At 44.5% G+C, this 20023-nt stretch overlaps 1 protein-coding gene across 4 annotated transcripts in view; it reads right to left on the bottom strand.

Moving 5' to 3' along the window:
* Positions 1-2317: 2317 nt before the first annotated feature.
* LOC147731470 (transcriptional regulator ZNF706-like) overlaps positions 2318-20023 on the bottom strand; it is a 59287-nt gene continuing 41581 nt past the window's right edge. For 2 of the 4 annotated variants that reach the window (XM_086956514.1, XM_086956515.1), the window contains 2 exons: positions 5013-5114; positions 2318-4394 (listed from right to left, as the gene is read on the bottom strand). In XM_086956514.1, the coding sequence (XP_086812640.1) occupies positions 5019-5114 (96 nt within the window). In that variant the 3' untranslated portion in view covers positions 2318-4394; positions 5013-5018. Of the gene's footprint in view, positions 4395-5004; positions 5115-20023 lie in introns of all 4 variants that reach the window. The other 2 variants (XM_086956512.1, XM_086956513.1) reach the window with 1 other exon arrangement.

Raw genomic sequence — 20023 nt, forward strand, 5'->3', positions numbered from 1 at the left:
TCCTAATTATGCTGTGGGGAATAGGACTTGAGGACTTGTGTCGGGAATATACGCCTTCCAACCCTGAGTGGAGAAGGGCGAAAAAGTCTAGAACATTTTACACGAGAGGGTGAAATATCTATTGCAATATCCCCATTGCCGGAAGGCATGGTGACAACTTTTTAAAAGATTGACTAGCAGTTCATCCCAAACAGTTTCGATATGGAAGTGTCGAAAAAGAAGGGTTGTGTACTCCAGGACATGAACCTTTCCACTATGCTGGTTATTTAGAAGCCATGCGAACCCAGAGAGGAATAGCAATCCTACTGTCCCATCTCAATACTTAATAGAGGTGAAGGTTCTTGTTAAGGTCTTGGCCATTCGATTGCATGAAAAGCTTTGTCGCTTATCTGACTTTTTCCTGAATAAATTTAAGACAAAAGTAAAAACTTTGTTTACATCTAGGAGTCTCCTCATTCTGCTTAACAATGATGCCTTAGCCAATAAACAAAAATATCAATGTGTAGAGTTAATCTCTTTTGTATACTCAACAATGAGCGAGGTCAGTAAAAGTGGTGATCTTATCTGTGGTTTCCAGAAGTCTCTGAGAATAGAATATCATATTGTCTCTCAGAGTCAGAATCGCTAGCAGACAAATGACAAGCTTCATAAATAAGTGTTTTTTTTCCTTTCTTGATTTCTAGCCTACATGAACATCCTCCGCTGTTCAAGGATGCTAGAAACAGGGCTTGGGAAAGAAATGTTTTGGTCCATTTCCATTCCAATGCCCCAAACAACCTTGATTCTCTCTCACCAGATGAAGCACCTTCCTGTCTAAACTATTAGCTTAAAACTCTCCACTAGTACTGGGATCAGTCCCTTCCCCATCCCAGCACAAGAAACAATGCAATTATCTGCGTTGTGTGATATACCAGGGTTGACATTTTTAGCCATCTTCTTTCTGGCAAAATAAGAATGCAGCCTATTTATACAATGTTTCTGGAACTGATAACTTCCTTTGCCCCACCAACAGAAACCAAGGGCAATCAAGTACCACACTGACTAATGCCACACAAACACTACAGTTAAAACATCTACCAAAACCATAAGCCAAGACAGTCTCATTATGACAATGCAAGAAAATGGCTGCAAATATCAGTTATCAACCACAAGGTGGAATAAATCAATACTCTGTACGTTGGTCCATTCACTATATATAGCTATGATAGTTATGAAAGACCCAAAATCAAGGATTCCTGTTAATCCTTAGCCTAATACAAGACCATAGTTCTTAATATCCATAAAGCCTCTACTAACTAATGAGGCCACTACTGGAGCCAATGACCAAATTTCCCCAGTGCACAAAGTATTATATGACCAAACAATAAGAACTGAAAGAACAATGAATTATTACACTGGTTACAATTTACAACTAGCAATTTTGATACCAGTGTGAAATTTGGCAAAATCAGCCTAAGTACTAATAGGTCAGCTCCTAAAAATTACAAATCAGAGTTTGCCACAAAGCAAATCAAGGCATTAACATTGACGAGGTAGACTGCAAATTGCGAATCACTGGGTTTGGACACAATTACAGGGATGGTGGCTTGCAAGGCAACCTTGCTTGTCACGGTGTAAAAATTAAATTCTTATTTTCTTTTTTTTAAATGCAGACAATTTTTTGTAACAGAAACCGGATTGCGCTGAAACGGAAGGTTTAAAATATATATATATATATTTGACTGACATGGAGCCACTGCCTAACCTTATTGAAACTTTTTTCAATATTCACAATTCGGAAGCAGCTCATAGGGGACTCTTTCCCATTTGCAAATGTGTTACCAACCCATTTTGGGGTACAGTAAATGTTCCATGGTTTATGACTGGCATTACAGTCACAAACCAAGGATACCAACAAGTATGTCCAAGGGACTAAAACAACACTTGCCTTCCAGATACTGAATGGGTTTCCAGTCACTATCCCATTTTAGTATTCAAGAAAACGTGGACTCTTAAAATGGGATTTGTACATTGGAATATCCATTTTTGCAATTGTGACCTCAGATTGGGATTGCTTGTAATTGGGATACAAATTGATAGTACCTCTAACCCTAACTATATATGCTTTTGAAAACCTTGAAGCTGAAGCAATCAAATTAACAATAAGATGTTGTTCAAATTATCTCCAGATCTCGCCTAGAAGGTAACCAAGATTATCACAGTGAGCAAGGTAGACAACATAAGATGTGCAACAAGCTCATTACCCCAAAACAGAACGCTACAGTCATGTCCTAGGAAACTGCCCAGCACCTCACCAATCAGAAACGGACGGCGTACATTTAAATGTTTAATCTTTATTAAAAACAAAGGCAAGACGTTTGTCTTACATGAAATGTGATCTACATGATCAATTTGAATAGCGGTTCACATAACATAATACAAACAGAACGTATCACTGCTTTGTGCAAAATGCACTCGACTTGTACAGTCCAAAGCAGACACAAGGGCAGAAGTGCAAGAGACACTTGTGTCAGCTTTAAAAACGCTGAAAGACAATATTTCAATATTCATTATGAACAAGTTAATAAAAATGCAGTATCTGAGGTACCAGACATTGGAGGCATCCTGGGGTCCCCATCCTTGGCACAAGGAACAGCAGCCCAAGAGTGGCAAATAAGTCATGTTTCCATATATCCTAAATGCATCACATTCTTACTGCAGTAATATCTGGACATTAAGGGGAGAATGGACTGTCTCAAATATACATATTGGAGAGGAGAGAAATACTGTATCCACTAAAGGTGAGTAATCATAGCCCACTCCTCCAGGTCTTCAATGAGGCAATGTAAAGACCAATAAGTATAAATGCAGCCGATTCCCAAGGTTAGCCTGCCACACTAGAGCTTTTCCTTAGTGGGTGTTTTACTTTAATAATCCAATTGCCACAGCCGTTTTAACTAAATGGGATGTAATATGGCTATCTAATTAATCTAGACTGAACCACATCTTTATGTCAATCAGTAAAACAGACTCCAAGTATCATTAAATTCAATACATCAAGTCTGGATTCATTGATAAAGCATTTTTGGTTTAGTACGCCAAGCACCAGTAAATACGGGCACTCTTACTTCGAAAGCAAATGTAAAGTATGCAAAGCAAGAGTTTAGGAGGACCAAAAAGAGAAGCAATTTTACTTTTAACCACATGGTGCTTTCAGAAGTAGGTCCATGTTAAGAGCGCCCACAAAAAAAAGTGACTATTGCAAGAAAAATTAGAACTTTAAGATCACCAAAAGTTAATCCATGCCAGATTTCCGAGCGAAGGTAGCTCTACAGTGGTTCAAAATGAGCATTTCATGGAGCCGATTGGATCATAGCAAAATCAAGCCCTTGGTTCTTGAATATTTTGCACTGTATTTATGGGCTCCGTGCAATAGACAAGGAATGAACAAATTGGGGTGTTAAGCATTAGTGTGGTGGAGGGATGGCTGATCTCAGGCTTTGCAATTCTACATGCTCAAAAATTAATTGGTTGCAGTATCATAACAACTGAAGACATAAAATTTGATTCATAGAGACAACAGAAGAGTACATAATTCATCATCAATCCCGGAAGGAAAAAAATCACATCCTAGAAAATGGCTTAAAAATTGAAGCATTTACAAAAAGGTGCACTGGTAAAAAAAATCTATATATTAAAAAAAATTAAGAGAAGTGGAATCGCCTTCCCAGAATTATTGCCACAAGTCAGAATTGCAAACGGTTCCTTTAGGACAAATAGAATTAGCTCAGAGGTAAACCCTGAAGTAAAGCCAAGGAGCAGAGTTCAAATATAGAGGTAAACTGTGGATACTTGTCTGAGAGAGAAATATTCACAAAAAAGCATTAAGGTGTATTGGAAACACAGTCACATGGTTTTAGCATGGAGGGTCCCTTTTCAGCCAGAGTACAGAGAGTCTTCAAAAGTCGACAAGGAAGTCCAAACAAGAATAAGCCCTTTTTAGAAAACAAAAATGGCATTTAATTCAATTACTCCTGCATGTTGGATGTCCGAAGCCTCTAGATACTAAACTAAATATTGAACTGAGTTAATGTCACCCACTTTAAATCAAAGGAGGGAGGTTAAAAAAGTTAAAATGTCACAGATCGATTCAGGAAACAGGTTCCATACAACAACAAAAAAATAGTCTGAAAAGAATGTATGTTACAAAGTTCTTGAAGCTGTGATCGATTTCAAACTTGAGCCTTAACATTAGGCAGCGAATTAGCCACCGCCTACTCCTTAACATCTGAACAACAAAGCAACATATCTTTGCAATTTGTTAAAGTAATTAAAGTATACGGTCAGGCTGTTCACTCCCCGGATCGTCCTCGTTTTTCTTTCGAACTCCATTTTCGTCTGAAAATTATCCAAATCTGCAAGAGAAGAATGTAGAGTAACAAAACACAAATAGCAATAACTGCAGCAGTTGCCACTGAATCTGTAATGCTTCACCCCTCTAGCCTGCCGTTATGTAAGGTGCCTAGGGAGCATTAAGACTTAACACACCGCTGATAAATGGAGCTGGCTTGATTACCATTCTAACCTATTAGCTTTTAAAGGAAAAAAAAGCAACACTTAATGGGCCTGCTACCGAACTACGATATCTATAGATGAAGAGTGACTATTCAGCCTGGCAGAGGGGTGAACCTTTAGCATAGAACTAAAGACTATTGAAAATAAGGCTTAATGAGACTTTCAAAGCACAGGCCATCCACGTGCTGAGTAACAGGACCACACGCAACCCTTCTAAAAAATAAAAAGATTGGCGAACCATTACTTAAATTGTTTCCAATGCGGAAACTGTTGCTAGCTATAAACAAAAGAAAGAGGAGCAATTTCATGAAACAAATATTTTTAACGCAACAATGAAACGGAGCTGGTACATTGCTGAAAATGGTGCCAAACCCACAACCCCTTTTGCCACCACTCAGAAGTCAAAACGAGAGAAGAGCGATCCACACTACACAACGCTGCTTTACTTGCCATCCAACCTCGCTTCACGCCTGCACATCAACCAACTCGGCCGGCATCGGCGACTTGGGATGTTTGCTCTCAAAGTGCTGTTTGAACGTCTTCGGGTCGGGCATCTGTGTCTGAAAAGGAAAACGACCACGCCACTTAACACAGGACAATAACTGAAAAGAAGGTTATGTGAACAGCTCTGTACTACTTAGTGCATATAGAAAGGATGGGTCAAGCTGACGGACCACATTAACTGAAAAGTTAAACGCCGTCATGACATCTTTATTTGCTTTTTAACGTTTTTATTGATCCAAACACAGTAAAGCGTTTAAACAAGTGCATATAAAGAATAAAAACAGAACGGAACACACCACGTATGGACTTCGGTTCATAAGTTTTTGAAAACTCGGCAAGGAGAAGCCAGCAATAAAGCATCACTTACTTTGCTAACAAGTTAAAAAAAAATCATATTTAACCTAAAGTCCAAGAAAAGCTAATTGGGCACAGCTATGTTTGTGACCTAGTAATTGGGGGGGAAAGTGTGGAGGGGTGGTTGGGGGGGAGGGGGGTGGGGGGGACGGATTAGAAAAACAAATTGGCAGGAAAAAGATTCGATTGCAGATATTTGCAAAAAACCTCTTTACCAGGGTTTGCTTCTGTCAATAAAAGTCAATAGGCTTCACCTATGAGAGAGCGATTGGCTTTGCCAATGTCTTTTAGCCACGTTGTACAATAGCGTGGCTGCTATTCAGCACGGCTAAAAGTTAGAGATGGCGTAGAGGAGAGTGGCACAGAGTAGAGTGTCACACAACGGAGTAGTACAGAGTGAGCACAGAGTAGTACAGTGGGGGGGGGTAGGTAGGAGAGTGGGGCAAGTTACTAAAGTGCAGATAGAGACTGCAGATAGCGTGATTACAACATAAATAAGAAGCTGTATGCCTGAAGCACATTGCACGTTCTGGAATAAAAATAAAATGCTGTAAAAGTAAACAAAATATATATGTTGCAAAAAGACGCGGAAGAACAAAGAGGAAAAACACATGCACTTGGTTCTAGCTCCAGAGAGGAGCTATCAAGAAGAAGGAATACTTATGGGAGAAAAGTAATAAAAAAATAAGAAAACAAAGGAGGGTGACAATGAAAAAAGTTACTAGAATGCTATGGACGGGTTTCAAGCCCACTGACTTACAAACAATACATCTCGCAGCAAGAAATAAAGATGCAAAATGACGCAATGCTATAAAAACAAGAATGAACTAATCCACGTGCACAAGTGTCCCATCAAAACTGCCCACAGCCCTTTCCCCTCCTAGATGTTCATTTAGAGAGTGAACGAAGAAGGTTATCAAAACCCATGGCTACACATTTTAGTATTAAATCTTTTTTATTGACAGATTTAGAGAATACAGTTGAGGTGCCTACAACCCAGGGGGCCGGCTAAGTATAGTCAGGCTATGCAGGTCAAATAACAATATGAATATGGGTTCCATGTATTAAACACAGCAAGCCGCCTACAACCCAACAAGGCTGACCTCGTCTTAAGAAATGTAGCAAGCAATGAACAGTGTTGTAGGCTGGCGATAAAGCAATTGAGGAGCAAGGAGTCTCAGGAGCTGCTTGGTGGCCCTTAAGGCAAGTAGGCACACTGTAATAGTCCGCGTGTGAACATTGAACAAAACAGGAACAAAGGGAAACAATAAAGAATCCCACCAAAACCCTCCCCCCACCCTATCTCCTCAGTGAGCCAAAGAGAAGGGGAAAAGGAAAATGTCAGCGAGTGTTCCCTGTATGTTGCTCCGGGTCTATCACGTCAGTAAGTGGAAGAAGGGTCGTATCACGCCTTCTTGTGGGAGGATGGTGATGTCGTCAGGGACCAGCTTGAGGATAGAGAGGTATTGTGGGCAGGACAGTTCGACATTCTGTGGTGAGAATAGTTAAGAAGGGGGCCCAGGTTTTGGCATAAGCTTCACTCTTCCCTGCTGCTGCCATAGAAAGCTTCTCCATTGCAAGATTCCAGGGCTACACATTTAAAAAAATACTACTCTTCGATACATTTGTCGCAAGACCCTAACTAGAGTATAGACTTGGACAAAATAGGACCATAACACTGCCCATGGTCACAAAGTGCTTGTGACGGCATCAGTCCTTGAAAAACCCAATTTGTGTGGGATTTTAGGATAGCATAGTTACATATAGGGTGTTGGTTATGGAGTGCGTGCAAGGATTGAGGGTGCAGACCATTATGGATTTGGCACGACGCAACCCAAATTGGCTGAGGGCTGTGTGTGAGGTTGCCCAGACAACCTCTTACCTCAGAGTCATCCCTTTCTGCATGACTCTCCTGAATTAGGTTGCAGGGGGTTACAGGGGACCTGGGGGTGAATATGCCAAGTCTTTTAGCCCTCGAAGCTTGCTAGGAGGCCATTAACAGAGCACTCCGATCCGCCCTCTTTCTTCAGATCTGCATCAGCAAAAGAGGTCGGCCAAGCTGTGGCATGGAGACAAGATTGAAAAAGTTGAGTGCGCTACTGGGGTGTAGGCGCATCCCTGTGGTGGGCACACTTATGCGGGTTCTATGTGTGGGAAACACAATAGATTCCAAGAAAGTTCAATGAAAAGTTCCAATTGTGAAGTTGTAGAATTTATTTAAAGATTTTCATTTCATAGTTTTCTTTTATGTTTCAACATGGTCATCAAATGATCGATTCAATCAACATTAGGATGGCTCCAATGCATTTCGGACTAGCCAAGTCCTTTCTCAAGGAGCACTACAACAGAAAATACAAAGAATGACCCAAATCAATGATGTAGCTTAACTAGCATAACAAATATACATAGGTGAATGGGTGGTTCAAACCACATGCTGCCCTCGGTGATTTAAAAAAAACATCAGAACTCCAGGGTGTGCTGAGGGTGATGAGATAGAAGGTGTGGAAAATGACAGAAAAAGTGGAGGAGAACGGGAAAAGGAGAGCTGGCTGAGGTGGATAAAAAGCAAAGGGTCGTGCTGAAGAAGATAAACGCTGTTTGAAAGGTGCGCACGGAGACAAGCCGTGAGGGTCAGAAAAGGCTGGGGGGGGGGGGGGGGGGGGGGGTGGGAAGGTGTGTGGAGGTAACAAAAAATCCTCAGAGCGCGAGGCTTACATGGTTATCTTCGCATGGGTTGCGATAGCTAAAAGGAGAAAATGACGAAAAGAGCGTTAACCCGGGGCGGGTTGAAGGAAACAGAAGTGAAGTGCCGGTTGAATCGGGAAGTGACTTACTATAGCCGGTGTCAGCGCTTGCGTGTAGATGGCAAGTTCAGAAAGCTGGAACTACGCTAAGCAAACGCGGAGTTCGGAAGTTCAAGGAAAGGGTGAGCGAAATAGAGGAAGGACTGTAAGAGAAGCGGTAGAATGGCGCGGCCATCTTAAAGGGGGGGAAGAAAGAGTGATGAAACCTAAGGGGGTGTGAAGAAGGCAACTGTCAGCATACTGTAAATACAATCAGCAAAGCAAAAGTACATTGCATCAATGCAGTGCCGCATGGGCATCATAAGTAGCAACTTAATTCAGTCCGGTCATTAAGACCCCACGGTTTCTGTGCTTGAAGTCTGTATATCCAGGCAGTTTCTCTTTGTAAGAGAACCTTATTGTTGTCCCTTCCTTCAGTTATGGGGACAATTTCTAGAACCATGTACTTTAATTGAGCCACATTATGGTTCGCTTCGTTGAAGTGGGTGGCTACGTTGGACTTGGTGTTCTTAGTGCGGATATTTGACTTATGTTCGTTCAAACGGGTCTTTATTTTCCTACTGGTCTTACCCACATAAATTTTGCCACAGGGGCACTTGAGTAGGTAGATGAGGTTGGAAGAGTCGCAAGTAGCGTCCACATTTAACCTGATGTTGTAACCTCTCATGGGATGATTGATATTATTACCTTTAATGATGTTATTGCAGTTGTTGCAATGATGACAAGGACGTGTACCAGTGTGTTGAACGGAAATGGTGCTGGGGGTGGTTTTAGATAAGATTTCTTTGATGTTCATGGGTCGAGTATATGCGAAAATTGGAGGTTCCTTAAAAAGATTCCCAAAGTCTGGTTCAGATGCCAGGATGCGCCAGTGTTTCAATATAATGCTCTTGTAACTAATACTCGCGGTGGAGTATCTAGATACGAGGACCATCCTCTGTTGATCGGTTTTGCGGGTGCTCCGAAGAGCTTCAATCCGGGGAGTAGCAGTAGTCCTCTCAATGGCTTCCTTCAACATTTCATCAGGGTAATCTCTGTTCAGAAATCCACCTTCCTTGAAATTGACAGTTTACAATTCAAGTAGTGCGCCGTGCCTATCTCTTTTTTACTTTATGGAGACAAGATTGTCATTGGACTGTGCCAACTCTATGTAGTAGCCTTCCAGCCCCTGCTTTCAGCAGTTTAAGGTCATATCCTAATTTCCATCTTACTACATACCTAAGGGCAAGAATAGTGTCCTTTCAGCTTTGTACCAACCTTACTAATGCTGCTGGATAATTTTCGAATGCATCTCAGTTGACTCCACTAAGCATTGAAGATCACCTTGGCCTTCCTCTCCACCCTCGTTGCTTGAGGTTATCAGAAACGTAGATGTAGGAGATGGCACCAATTTAGGGACAGATGACTGATTACAAATCTATTGCTCGGTTGCTGAAGGACAATCCCACTACTGACTGTCTTATAAGTCACATTACTGGCCGTCTGTACAAATTGTCTTACAGTCTACACTGTACTGAGAATTGCAACATCTGTCGGGTGATGTAATAAAATAAGTTTATAGAGAGAGTAAGGGATAGTGCCAGAGAGCTAAATGCTGCCTTGTAGAAAGGGGGAACAAGCATTTGCAATGTAATGGGTATCGCATTTGCAAGAGTTTGAGCTATTCGCATTGTAAATGGCAATTCCTTTTATTTTTGTGTTGGTTTTTAAAACAGAAGCAAAAGTCATGGTCATTTACAATGCCAATAGCTTAAACTCTCGCAAATGTGAGACCATTTGCATTGCAAGTGCTTGTTTCTCTTTATCTACATCTGCCGGTTCTCTTCCTCCTGACCAGGCACCCTAGGGATCTGCTGCCTGCTTGAGCTGACCTGTGCTTCATGGGTGAGGCACAACGGAAGTCACATTGTTTCTGAAGTTGTTCAGGCTCAACCATGAACTCTGCTTGTTAATGAACCAGCTCATTACTGGGGATCTTAAGGCAAAGAGCAACATTCTATGTACCGAACAAGGAAATCATTTTCCGAAACACACAACCTAGAGCTTCTGAACCGGGGCACCACTTCTAGAAAACCGGTGTGAAGAGAAAAATGAAGTGAAAACATGCTGGGTGCAGTGGCTCCGATATATGCCTTTTCAGCCGATCACAGAATACTATGATACCGCCCTCCACAACACATCCCTTCTTGAATGTTTTCATTTGCCTAGTTGCCTCCTGGTTCCATGCAACGTCTTAGACGCCGCTGGGGGGTTCTGCTGTCTGTTCCTTGTGACATCTTTTACATCTTTTTTGTCTTATTACTCGCCTGTGTTGCGTCATGAATACATGTAGCATTTATGGCGCAGGCTCTGCCTTTGTGGAGATTTGAATTCTCTTTTGGGTGACGCTTGTTATAAAGTCTTCGCAGTCATACCCCCATTCCAAGGGGCTACTCACTTACACCGTCCAGATTCCTGCCTTGAATTCTGGGATCCGTAGTAATGATTTAATTAAAACACCACAAAGGCCCAGAGAGCAGGTTATCCACACGATGTAAATGTTTGTTGAAGAGAGGCTGATGAGAATCACTTTTATGACGCAGTTATGAAGTGTGCAGAAGTAGGTTCATTTTAGCCTAGAGATGTGTATTGGGTCCACACAGAGAAAGATCAGGTCAGTTGAGCTCTATAAATGAGTCTTGGTTAGGAGGATTAATGACCTTTTTGTTGACACCCAAATTCTGGTAGTCAGGTTACATAAATCATGGTTTATAGTTAGTGCTGTTCTGGTTTTTGATATGGTGCATCCCCCCCGGAATTACAAATGAGCAAGGCTACCCCTTGTTCATGGCACAGAATTAACATGCAGAGTGCATCCACAAACACTGTGCCTTCGAATGTGTGGCAGCAGCCTGATGTAATATGAACCCCAAACAGCTTTCTAGTCACCATAATGACGATATACCAAACCTAGGGATACGCCACAAGCAGCTCACAGCCCCGTCTCAGGCTCGGGAGGCAGGAAACGGCAAAACAGACAGCATGCGCAGCTCCACATCCGGGCGGGGAGGAGACCTGGGAGGGCGAGGGCTGCCCGCGCGGTACACGGTACTTTTGCGTGCCCTGCGGCTGGGACGTGCAGCCGATGTAGGCAGCGCCGGTCTCCTTCCAGTGCTCCCGTGATGAAGAGGGAGCCCAGGCGCCAAAGAGGAAGGGAAGTGCGGTACTGAAGTCCTGCGAGAGTGGCAGATAGCAGTGCACGGCTCCCATGCCTAAGGAGGAAGCCCCGCATTGTGCTGCCAGAAATTTGGAGGAGCCGGAGTGCTCCAGTATCACGCCGGAGCCAGCCGCCACACCGGGTGAGTTTGGCGGAATCTTCATTTGTTCCGATGAAGCCACAGTGGCAATGTTTATTTGCGGGCCGCTCCAACAATGGTGCGAGTTTTCGCAAAAGTGAAAGTAAAACTGCATGCTGACTTGCCTCCCAAGGGGCACAGGAGATGTGCGCGACCAGGTGCGAGACCAAAAAAAAAATAAAAATAAAAAATAAAAATCTGTGGCTGGGGCCAATACATCAATAGGCCCAAAGGGAGGAGAATCTTCTGCCATGGGACCTTATGTGAACCTCCTGTGCCCCCCCCCCCCTTTGAGAGAAGCAACATCACACAAAGTCACCTTCCAGATCTGTTCGAGACAGAGGCATTTTTGTCGTGCAGGTCTCCATGGAGGGCTTACACCTTACAAGGAGAGCTTCAAAAAGAAAATGTTCCATGAAAAATACAATCAGAAGGAAATAGGAAGCAACCAGAACAAGCATTTGCAATGCAATAGGTCTCGCATTTGCAATAGTTTGAGCTATCGCCATTGTAATGACAATGCTTTTTATTAGTGTTTTGAAAACCTGAAAGTAGTGCGTAAACACCCACTTTGTACTTATGGTCCTTGCTTACAAGAAGCAAGGCTGCCATTAAAAAAGGCGCTGTAATCTCCGGCCTTGCTTTTCGTAAACAAGAACTATAAGTACAAAGTGCGTGTTTACGCACCACTTGCAGTTTTTCAAAACACATAATTAAAGGTCATCGTCATTTACAATGCCAATAGGTCAAACTCTTGCAAATGCGAGGCCTATTGCATTGCAAATGCTTGTTAATATAAAGTAGCACCTATGTTCTCTGGTACCTTAAAGCAGGAGGCACTATTTTGTGTTATGCCTTTTATGCCTCATAGGAGCCCCTGTTTAGTCAACGTGCTTAGTTGCTCATTGAGGCCTCAGGCCATATAAGCGGTTACTCATTTGCAATAGCTCATTCAACTATATTCATCAAGTAACACAGTGTATTACATTTAATTTACCTTCTGATAGTGTGCCTTTTTGTGTGTGTGTATTATATATATATATATATATATATATATATATATATATATATAGTTTGAATAGTTAGTGCTTAGGAGCAGGCATAACAGCGTTAGGCATTAACATGAACATGCAAATTAATTCTCATTTTATTTCTGTTCCCTGATCTGGTCATAGAGTTTATGTATTCATTTAGCTTCATGCAGAGCATTTAGAGTCAAAGGGGCTTATTTGCAAGCCTTTTTATTTGGGAAGAGTTGACGCACACGCAGTGCTAGGGGCTTGTAAGTAAGCCCCATTGCCTCACAGCACATGCGCTGCAACGCTAGCGAGACCTAAAAACAGCAGAGGGAGGCACTGCACACAAGTCCGAAACCGTGCACTCTGGCACAGTGCGCACGCGGTGCCGGGGGCACTGAGAATAATTACAGTACATATGCCTACGTATATGCCCACTGGCACTTTGCGAAGCGCCGCACGCCTTGCATGGTTAAAGGGGCAATGCGCATAATCATGTGCTGGTGCACCCTTGGGTGGAAGGGGCACGTGGCCCATGCCGGCACACCATACCCAGCAGGACGCAGGGGCAAAGTGCACGACCATCATTGGAGTGTCAAGTAGAAGTGTACCTTTTGCAAGGACAGGCCCCTGCAAGGGGCATTGTACAGAGGACAGGGGTGCGGGGCACTACTCACAATTAAGGTTCTGGTGCCATGACACTGTACACAATGCCGACACCCGGGGTAAGGTATGTCTAACTAAGGCACTATATGAGGTAATGTGAACATAGTACGAGGCCGGGGACTTCAAACAAGGGGCAGTACCAGAGCACAGTACCCAAGACATGCCGCTAGGGCATTGTGCCCGGTGATGGTACTGAGGCCGGGCCGTGGCATGTAAACAATCATTGGAGTGGTACTGGGTAATGTACGCATACCAGGGGCCCTGTACATGGGAGCTAGGGCACTGTGCCCGGTCTTGGCACTGGGTCCAGTTATGTGCACAATTATGGGGCACGGTACAGATGCCAAGGTGCGGGCACCAAGCACATGGTACAGGCTGCACACACAGTCATGGCTGCGACGTCAGGACAGTGGCATTTAATCGAAATAAATAAACGTAAACAAATTGTAAATGATAACAATATGAAGACGAATGGCATTAAAAACAATTATAGTTATATTTGCATGCAAACTCTTCTGTTTAGTGACACGCACAAAGGAGGATTTGGTATTTTTCTTTTCATCACAATTATTTTGGTACTAGGATATGTGAGGGTTTTTAAATCGAATTGCCGAATTGGTTTCATTTAAGTTAAGAGTTAAATCTCAGGAGGTGGCCCCAGCGCCCACATGTGTTTGGTGTCCTCGGTCCCGGGCGCTGCTTTGCGCTTCAATCAATGCTTCAGGACCTCCGTTTCTGGCGGGTTTGGAAGTTTGAAGTTGCGTTTTCTGCCCGTGGCAGTGGCGGAAAGTGAAAGTTCGTAGCTTCCCAGAAAGTTAAACCGACTGATGCTGGAAACCACAAAAATTAAACAAATAAAAGCTCATTAGACAAGCCCGGGAGTGCGCGCTGTAAGGAATGCAGCTGCCAGAACAGATGGCACCCTGTGCGCTCCCAAGACCCCTAGGCCATGGGAGGTGACATTTAAAGATAAGGCGGGACATACAGGAGCCTTTGGCCACTTGGGTGCTTTCTTTTGTGGAAGCCTTACGCAAATGGCCAATCAAATGCGTGGAACTAAAAAAAAAAAAAAAAAAAAAAAAAACACGAGCAAAGGCTGTGGGATTTGGAAGTCCTTTTGGAAGACCTTCTAAAAGCCTCGCAGAGCAGCGCATGTGTGCTGGCTCAGGCGAGACCTAAAAAATGTCCCAGAGGTCCTATTTTTGTCTAAAGAGCACTTATTGACTTCTTACACTACAGCCGTCAACACATCAGCTGTATTACCACAGAGAAGTCCTTGCATGGAGACTCCACAACCTCAAAAAGGATGACCGTTCGGAGCAAGGCAAAATCCAGATAAACAAATCTCATAGTTGTCTACAATGTAACAGTGTAAGAAGATGCAACATTCCAATCAGAACGGAGGATGGAACAGACTGAACTGTTGCTATGTTAGCAGCATACATTATTCAGTCGCCAGTCTCATGGACAATATAGCTAAGTAGCCTGTCAAACAGGAGGCCAAGGAAACTAAGACAGCTCTGCTGCACAGATCAGTCACTTGAGAAAAAGCAGCAAAAGCCTCCAATAAGATTGCCAATACCTCTGATCATTTATAGTTACAGCCAACTATTGAAACACTAGCCATGCTAGCATCTTTCAAGTAGCCAAAGTTCATCAGCCAAAAAATAAATACAAATAACCCTGCAAACATTAAATTTTAGGAGATAATCCACCCGCAGTAAAGCGGATTAAATCAGCAGTGACAACTCTATTACAATACTTTGCTCCAATATCCTAGACCATTATCAGGCTGGTTGTAGATCAGGCAAGAGTATCAAACTGGTTATTTATTTTCACTGATTATAGGCAATCTGAGGATGGAAGTTGACAGAGGTTTCAGACACTAATCTTTTGTCCCTTTAAGCTGCCGTCAACACTTAATTATGCCCTCCCTACTCTGATGCTTTTCAAATGGGAGATAAATATTACGTTTTTGAAGTGAACTCTTTTTTAAGTTTGGCTGAAGCAAATGCAAGTCCTAGATCCACGGGATGCAGAGTTTCTAAGAAAATTCCCATTGCTCTGGTGTTTTTTTTTTTTTTTAAATCTCTACCTGTTCACTTAAGTCCCACATGCATATCAGGCATGTTTTTTATGCATGCTGAGACACTCAGTTGATGATGAATCTAAATTATTCTACTTAAGATTAAGAGATGTAATTTCAAACATATATGTTTGGCAGAAAGAACACACCCATGCAGGAATAGTTCCTCGTCACTTACATTTTATGCATATCAAGAGGAACAAAATATGCATCAGAAAGGTTTGCCATAGGGGGGAGGAGCCAAGATGGCGACCTGAACGGACGCGCAGCCCTCGGCTCCGCCGGCCCCGGATTCCCGCACCACGATCCTGTTTGTCCGGCTACCCTATTTTGGTTCCAGAAGGTGCGGGAGACGGAGCTGCTGCTGCTGGTGCTCCGCCGACCTCTCCACCCGCCCGGAGTCCGACGCTGTAGACGGACGCGCCCCGGCCCGGGATCCAGCTTCTTCTGCAGCGCCCTGCTGCCCTCGCGCCCCCTCCCGCAGCTGCTCCGTGACTGGGATGATACGGCTGGACGGCGCTCCCCTTTGCACTCGCGACCGGCGCGCTGCCGGCCAGCGGGAACCGCTGCACACCTCCTGGGCTGCGGGGTGCCGGACGGCTTGGGCGACTCGCTAGCGGGACCTTTGTCTTTGGACGCCATGTTTCTGCTTTGTGCTCCGAGTCCCTCCGGCTAGTGACGGCTGACCTGACCCGAATCCGCGAGCCTCCCCACGCACTTGCTGACCCCCGGATGGTCCACCGAGACGGGCGGATCCTTGCTGGCCGGTGGGTGTCCGGTACCCGCCTGACCGCGTCCCGCTGATTCCCCCTGCCTCTCCCCGCACTGTGTCGGACAGGGAACAAGATGGCGCAGCAGACGGCTCGCCGCTGAATCACAGTCTACGCGGCCCCCTTTTCACAGTAGCGAGCTCCCCAGCGTTGAAGGGATTGGAACAACTCCTCCCCACGGGACCGCGACCATGGGGTCTTTCCAGCCTACACTCACCCTTGCTGACGTTGTTACAGCCCTGGGCGAGTTGCAATTGGAGTTAAGGGGCAGCTGCAATGCACTGGGGGCACAACTTTACGCCTGTACCCGGGATCCCAGCCTGAAACAGGGGCATTATCTTCAACGAGACTCAGGACGGGAGTTGCTACAGTCTGACGCCGCAACACTGTCTCGGGAGATCGCAGTGGAGGATACTGTAGCCATCGCAGGAGCCGGTGAGGGTCTGTTGCCTCTTACTATTATCATCGAAGAAACAGTGTATCCCCCTTGCTCCATGCTGGACTGTGTGCTGATGTGCGAGGGATCATGGCCCAGGATACCAGTGTGTTGCCCTCCTGCCTCACCGCCGGCATGCTTGCCTTGGATTTGGATTGCTTTGCTTTGTGATCTGCACGGCTGGACCATGCCAGAGCGGACAATGACCGAGGTGGATTCTTCTCCCGGGACCGGACACCATTCTTCCCTCGATTGTGCACCTCCCCCCTCGCTTGAGCGGCCATCTTCCTTTGTTCTCCTGCACTACACTGGACTAGTGAGCAGTAGGGGTGAGAGACTGAGCCCCAGGACTGGCCAGGGATAGGGGACCCTTTTCTTTGCTTAGTAACCGGGCGGGTGTGCGGAGGGAGGGTGGACTCTGAACTTGGATGGTCTTATAGTTGTTTGCGCATTGACTCATTCCCCACTGTATTGCTTGCTGCAGTTCCATTGATGTTATTATTGGGGTGGGGATTGCTTTTTGGACCGGCGGAGCTTTCGCGCATGTTTCATTGCTCCTCCTCCCAGATCTTTTCTTAGGGGCGTTTCGGGACGGGGGTCCTGTTTCCACTCCCTATGTCCTTGGAATTTGTTCTTTATTTTTATTTTCACTTTCGCTTTCTCTTCTACCTCTCTTCTCTTATCTTCCTATATTTCGGGTTTACGGGGCGACAGACACTCTGCTAGGGGGGGATAGGCCATAGCCTCTGCATGTGTGTAGGGTGGGGGGTTAACTGTTAGTTGAGTTTTTATTTCTATGGTTCTTTTTTTTTTTGCTCTTTATGATTTTCCCTTCTTTCTTAGGCCCGTGTTAGGTATGCTGGGGGATGGGTGGTGGTGTCATTGAAGGTGGGTTGTTGAGGCAGCTTCCTGTGATCTAACTATTCTGTGGCCATCCTCTGGTTGGGACTTGCATGTTGCGAATTGCTTTGCCGGAACTTGATGTTCTTTTTTGTCGAGTCCCGCCTACATGGTCCTTGTTTTTCTTTTTCGTTGTATTAAGTGCGGAGTAGTATGACCTGATCTTAATATTTGCACAGAAAAAAGACTTTGAAAATAACCTGCATTGCTCCTTTGCCTAGGTATGACGGCGCTTTTCAGTCTGTTCCTGTATTGTAATTATTGTCGTACCGCATTACCCTGGCACCGTATTGCATGCACCAGTGCTAAATGTGTGACCGTGGCCGGCCGGATGGTTGTGGCCCGTATTTGTACTGTCTTTGAGCACAATAAAGGTTTTCAAAAAAAAAAAAAAAAAAAAAAAAAAAAAAAAGAAAGGTTTGCCATAAGCAACGGTATGCGCCAGTGCTCAGTGGTTTTACATTTTGTTTGGGAGTCTGTCCAGTCCTTTAATACCCGTTAAGGATGTGCCCTCAAAATGCTATAACTGTGCACTCAGATATGCTTCATGGGAGATCCTGTGGAGTCGCCAGTTCCTCCTAGGCCTGTGAGAAGACCTTGCCAGCTCAGGGACGGGGAAATCTGGGGGCAGTGGAGAGGGAGAGGGAGAGGGAGAGGGGGGAGGGAATGCTCAAAGAGAGCAGGGGCTCCCAACCCTCAATAGACAAACTGTTCCCCGGTGCAAGGTCCATGGCCTCCAAGGAAACAAGCATTGAAAATGCAATAGGTCTCGCCTTTAAGTTAAAGCCATTTGCTTTGCTAATGGTATTGTATAGCAAAGGAAATACCTTTAACTTAATCAAAGGCGAGACCTATTGCATTTTTAGTGCTGGTTTTATTATGTAGCAACCTATATGACCCATGAACCAGGGTAGCAAGGGCAGTGTCAGGGTAACAAAGAGCAAGACCAGGGTAGCAACTATCTCCCCTGGGTACCACTAAGTGATGTGCATAGCTGGAGGAGGAAGATGGTGATGGTGCATGTAAAGTGAGATTACTTATCAGTACATTGTGAGAAATTACGGAGTTGTTTCAGGAAGCTTTCAGGAGGGTTTTAGGAGTGAAGACGGAAGGCAGCTACATGGCACAGCTTAAGAGGAGGTGCAGAGAAGTTCGGGTTTGGTGTTCGCTTGTGTGCCTGGTGCTGACTTCATACACAAACATGCTTGCTGCGACACGGTCACATCAGACTCTACTATACACAGGGCCACTAGAATTATGCGACAGACAAGGACCAAATTATGCTGCAGAGTTGACCAAATTATGAAGCAAGAAATGGGATTTTTTTATTTTTTTTATTAATATTTTTATTGGGTTTGCAATATGTAAAGCATTCTAGTTCAACAACCCCCCTTCCTCCGATCCGACTTGGATCACAAATACTGTATGTGCAACAATGCGACAATCCCCTCGGGTGATTACACAGCCATTTAACCAACAACCCATAGCTGGGCAGGCGGCGATTGTAATGTGTCCACTAACATGACCGCCGATGAGTTACACCACCCCCTGCCCCAGAAAGTACACCCACTCCCCCTACATAGTGCTGAAGTAGTCTCTGCCTTGCACTCCAATGCATCAATCTCCTCTACTTGGTCGTAATCTAGAGTCCCCGGTTGTCCTCTATGGTGGGAGTGTCGCTTTTACTATTAAGGTATGTCTGGTACAGGGTCTCCAACCTTTTCTGTAGGGAGAGCTACTTCTGATCAGTGAAAATCATTGTGAGCTACTAAATGTCAAGCAACTTGCGCATTTTTACGAGAGACACTCCCATACGCAGCTTCATTGACATTAAGCCTATTTTCTTCAGAGACCATACTGTGATTTGCACATGCACTGTAGTGAACTGATTCCCCGTGTAGAGAAAATGAAAAAAAAAAACAGTTCAGTAATTACTGATCATCGCTTGAAAAGTGAAAATAATATATATTTTTTTTAAGTGGCTGTTTTCTTTCCATTACATCTGAAAAATTCTGTGTTGGTACACAAAAAATGTGGATCTTTTAAAAAACATAAAGGGTGGCAGAATCTGGAGCTAACCTATGATGGCTGCATGAAAGCAGTGCTCAACTAAACAGTTTGTACACACTGAGGTGCACAGCAGATTCCTTGTGATCGAAAATTGCTGCTAGTTTTGCCTGGGGATGGTGATCTGGTGATTCTGCATTAGATGAGAGGGCTGCTTGGTGACTTGGTGGTGCATGGGCTCAGAGGCCTGACAGCAAGGTGTGGCTGTTGGTGAGGCTGGGGCAGTACATGTCTCTGTGTTGCCCAAACCTACTGCTGGTGCCCCAACAGCCCCTTCGCTCCACAGATGAAAGTGCCTACCTGACACAGCATATGGCTGTGCGTGTGAGATTCAAGTGAGCTCAGGGAGAAGAGCTGCTCCACTGCTAGTCACATGCTGGACCTTGATGCCACAGCCGACAAATAATTCAAGGGCCTCATATTTGCATGCCAGATGAAGCCTCGAAGACAATTAAAGGAGCATGCTAGCTGATATTTTTTTTCATCACATATCACTGGGGTGACATTGGATCATAAGCCTCCCACCATTCT

The sequence above is a fragment of the Lissotriton vulgaris genome, chromosome 2_1, assembly GCF_964263255.1.
Source record: "Lissotriton vulgaris chromosome 2_1, aLisVul1.2, whole genome shotgun sequence".
NCBI classification, from domain to species: Eukaryota; Metazoa; Chordata; class Amphibia; order Caudata; family Salamandridae; genus Lissotriton; species Lissotriton vulgaris.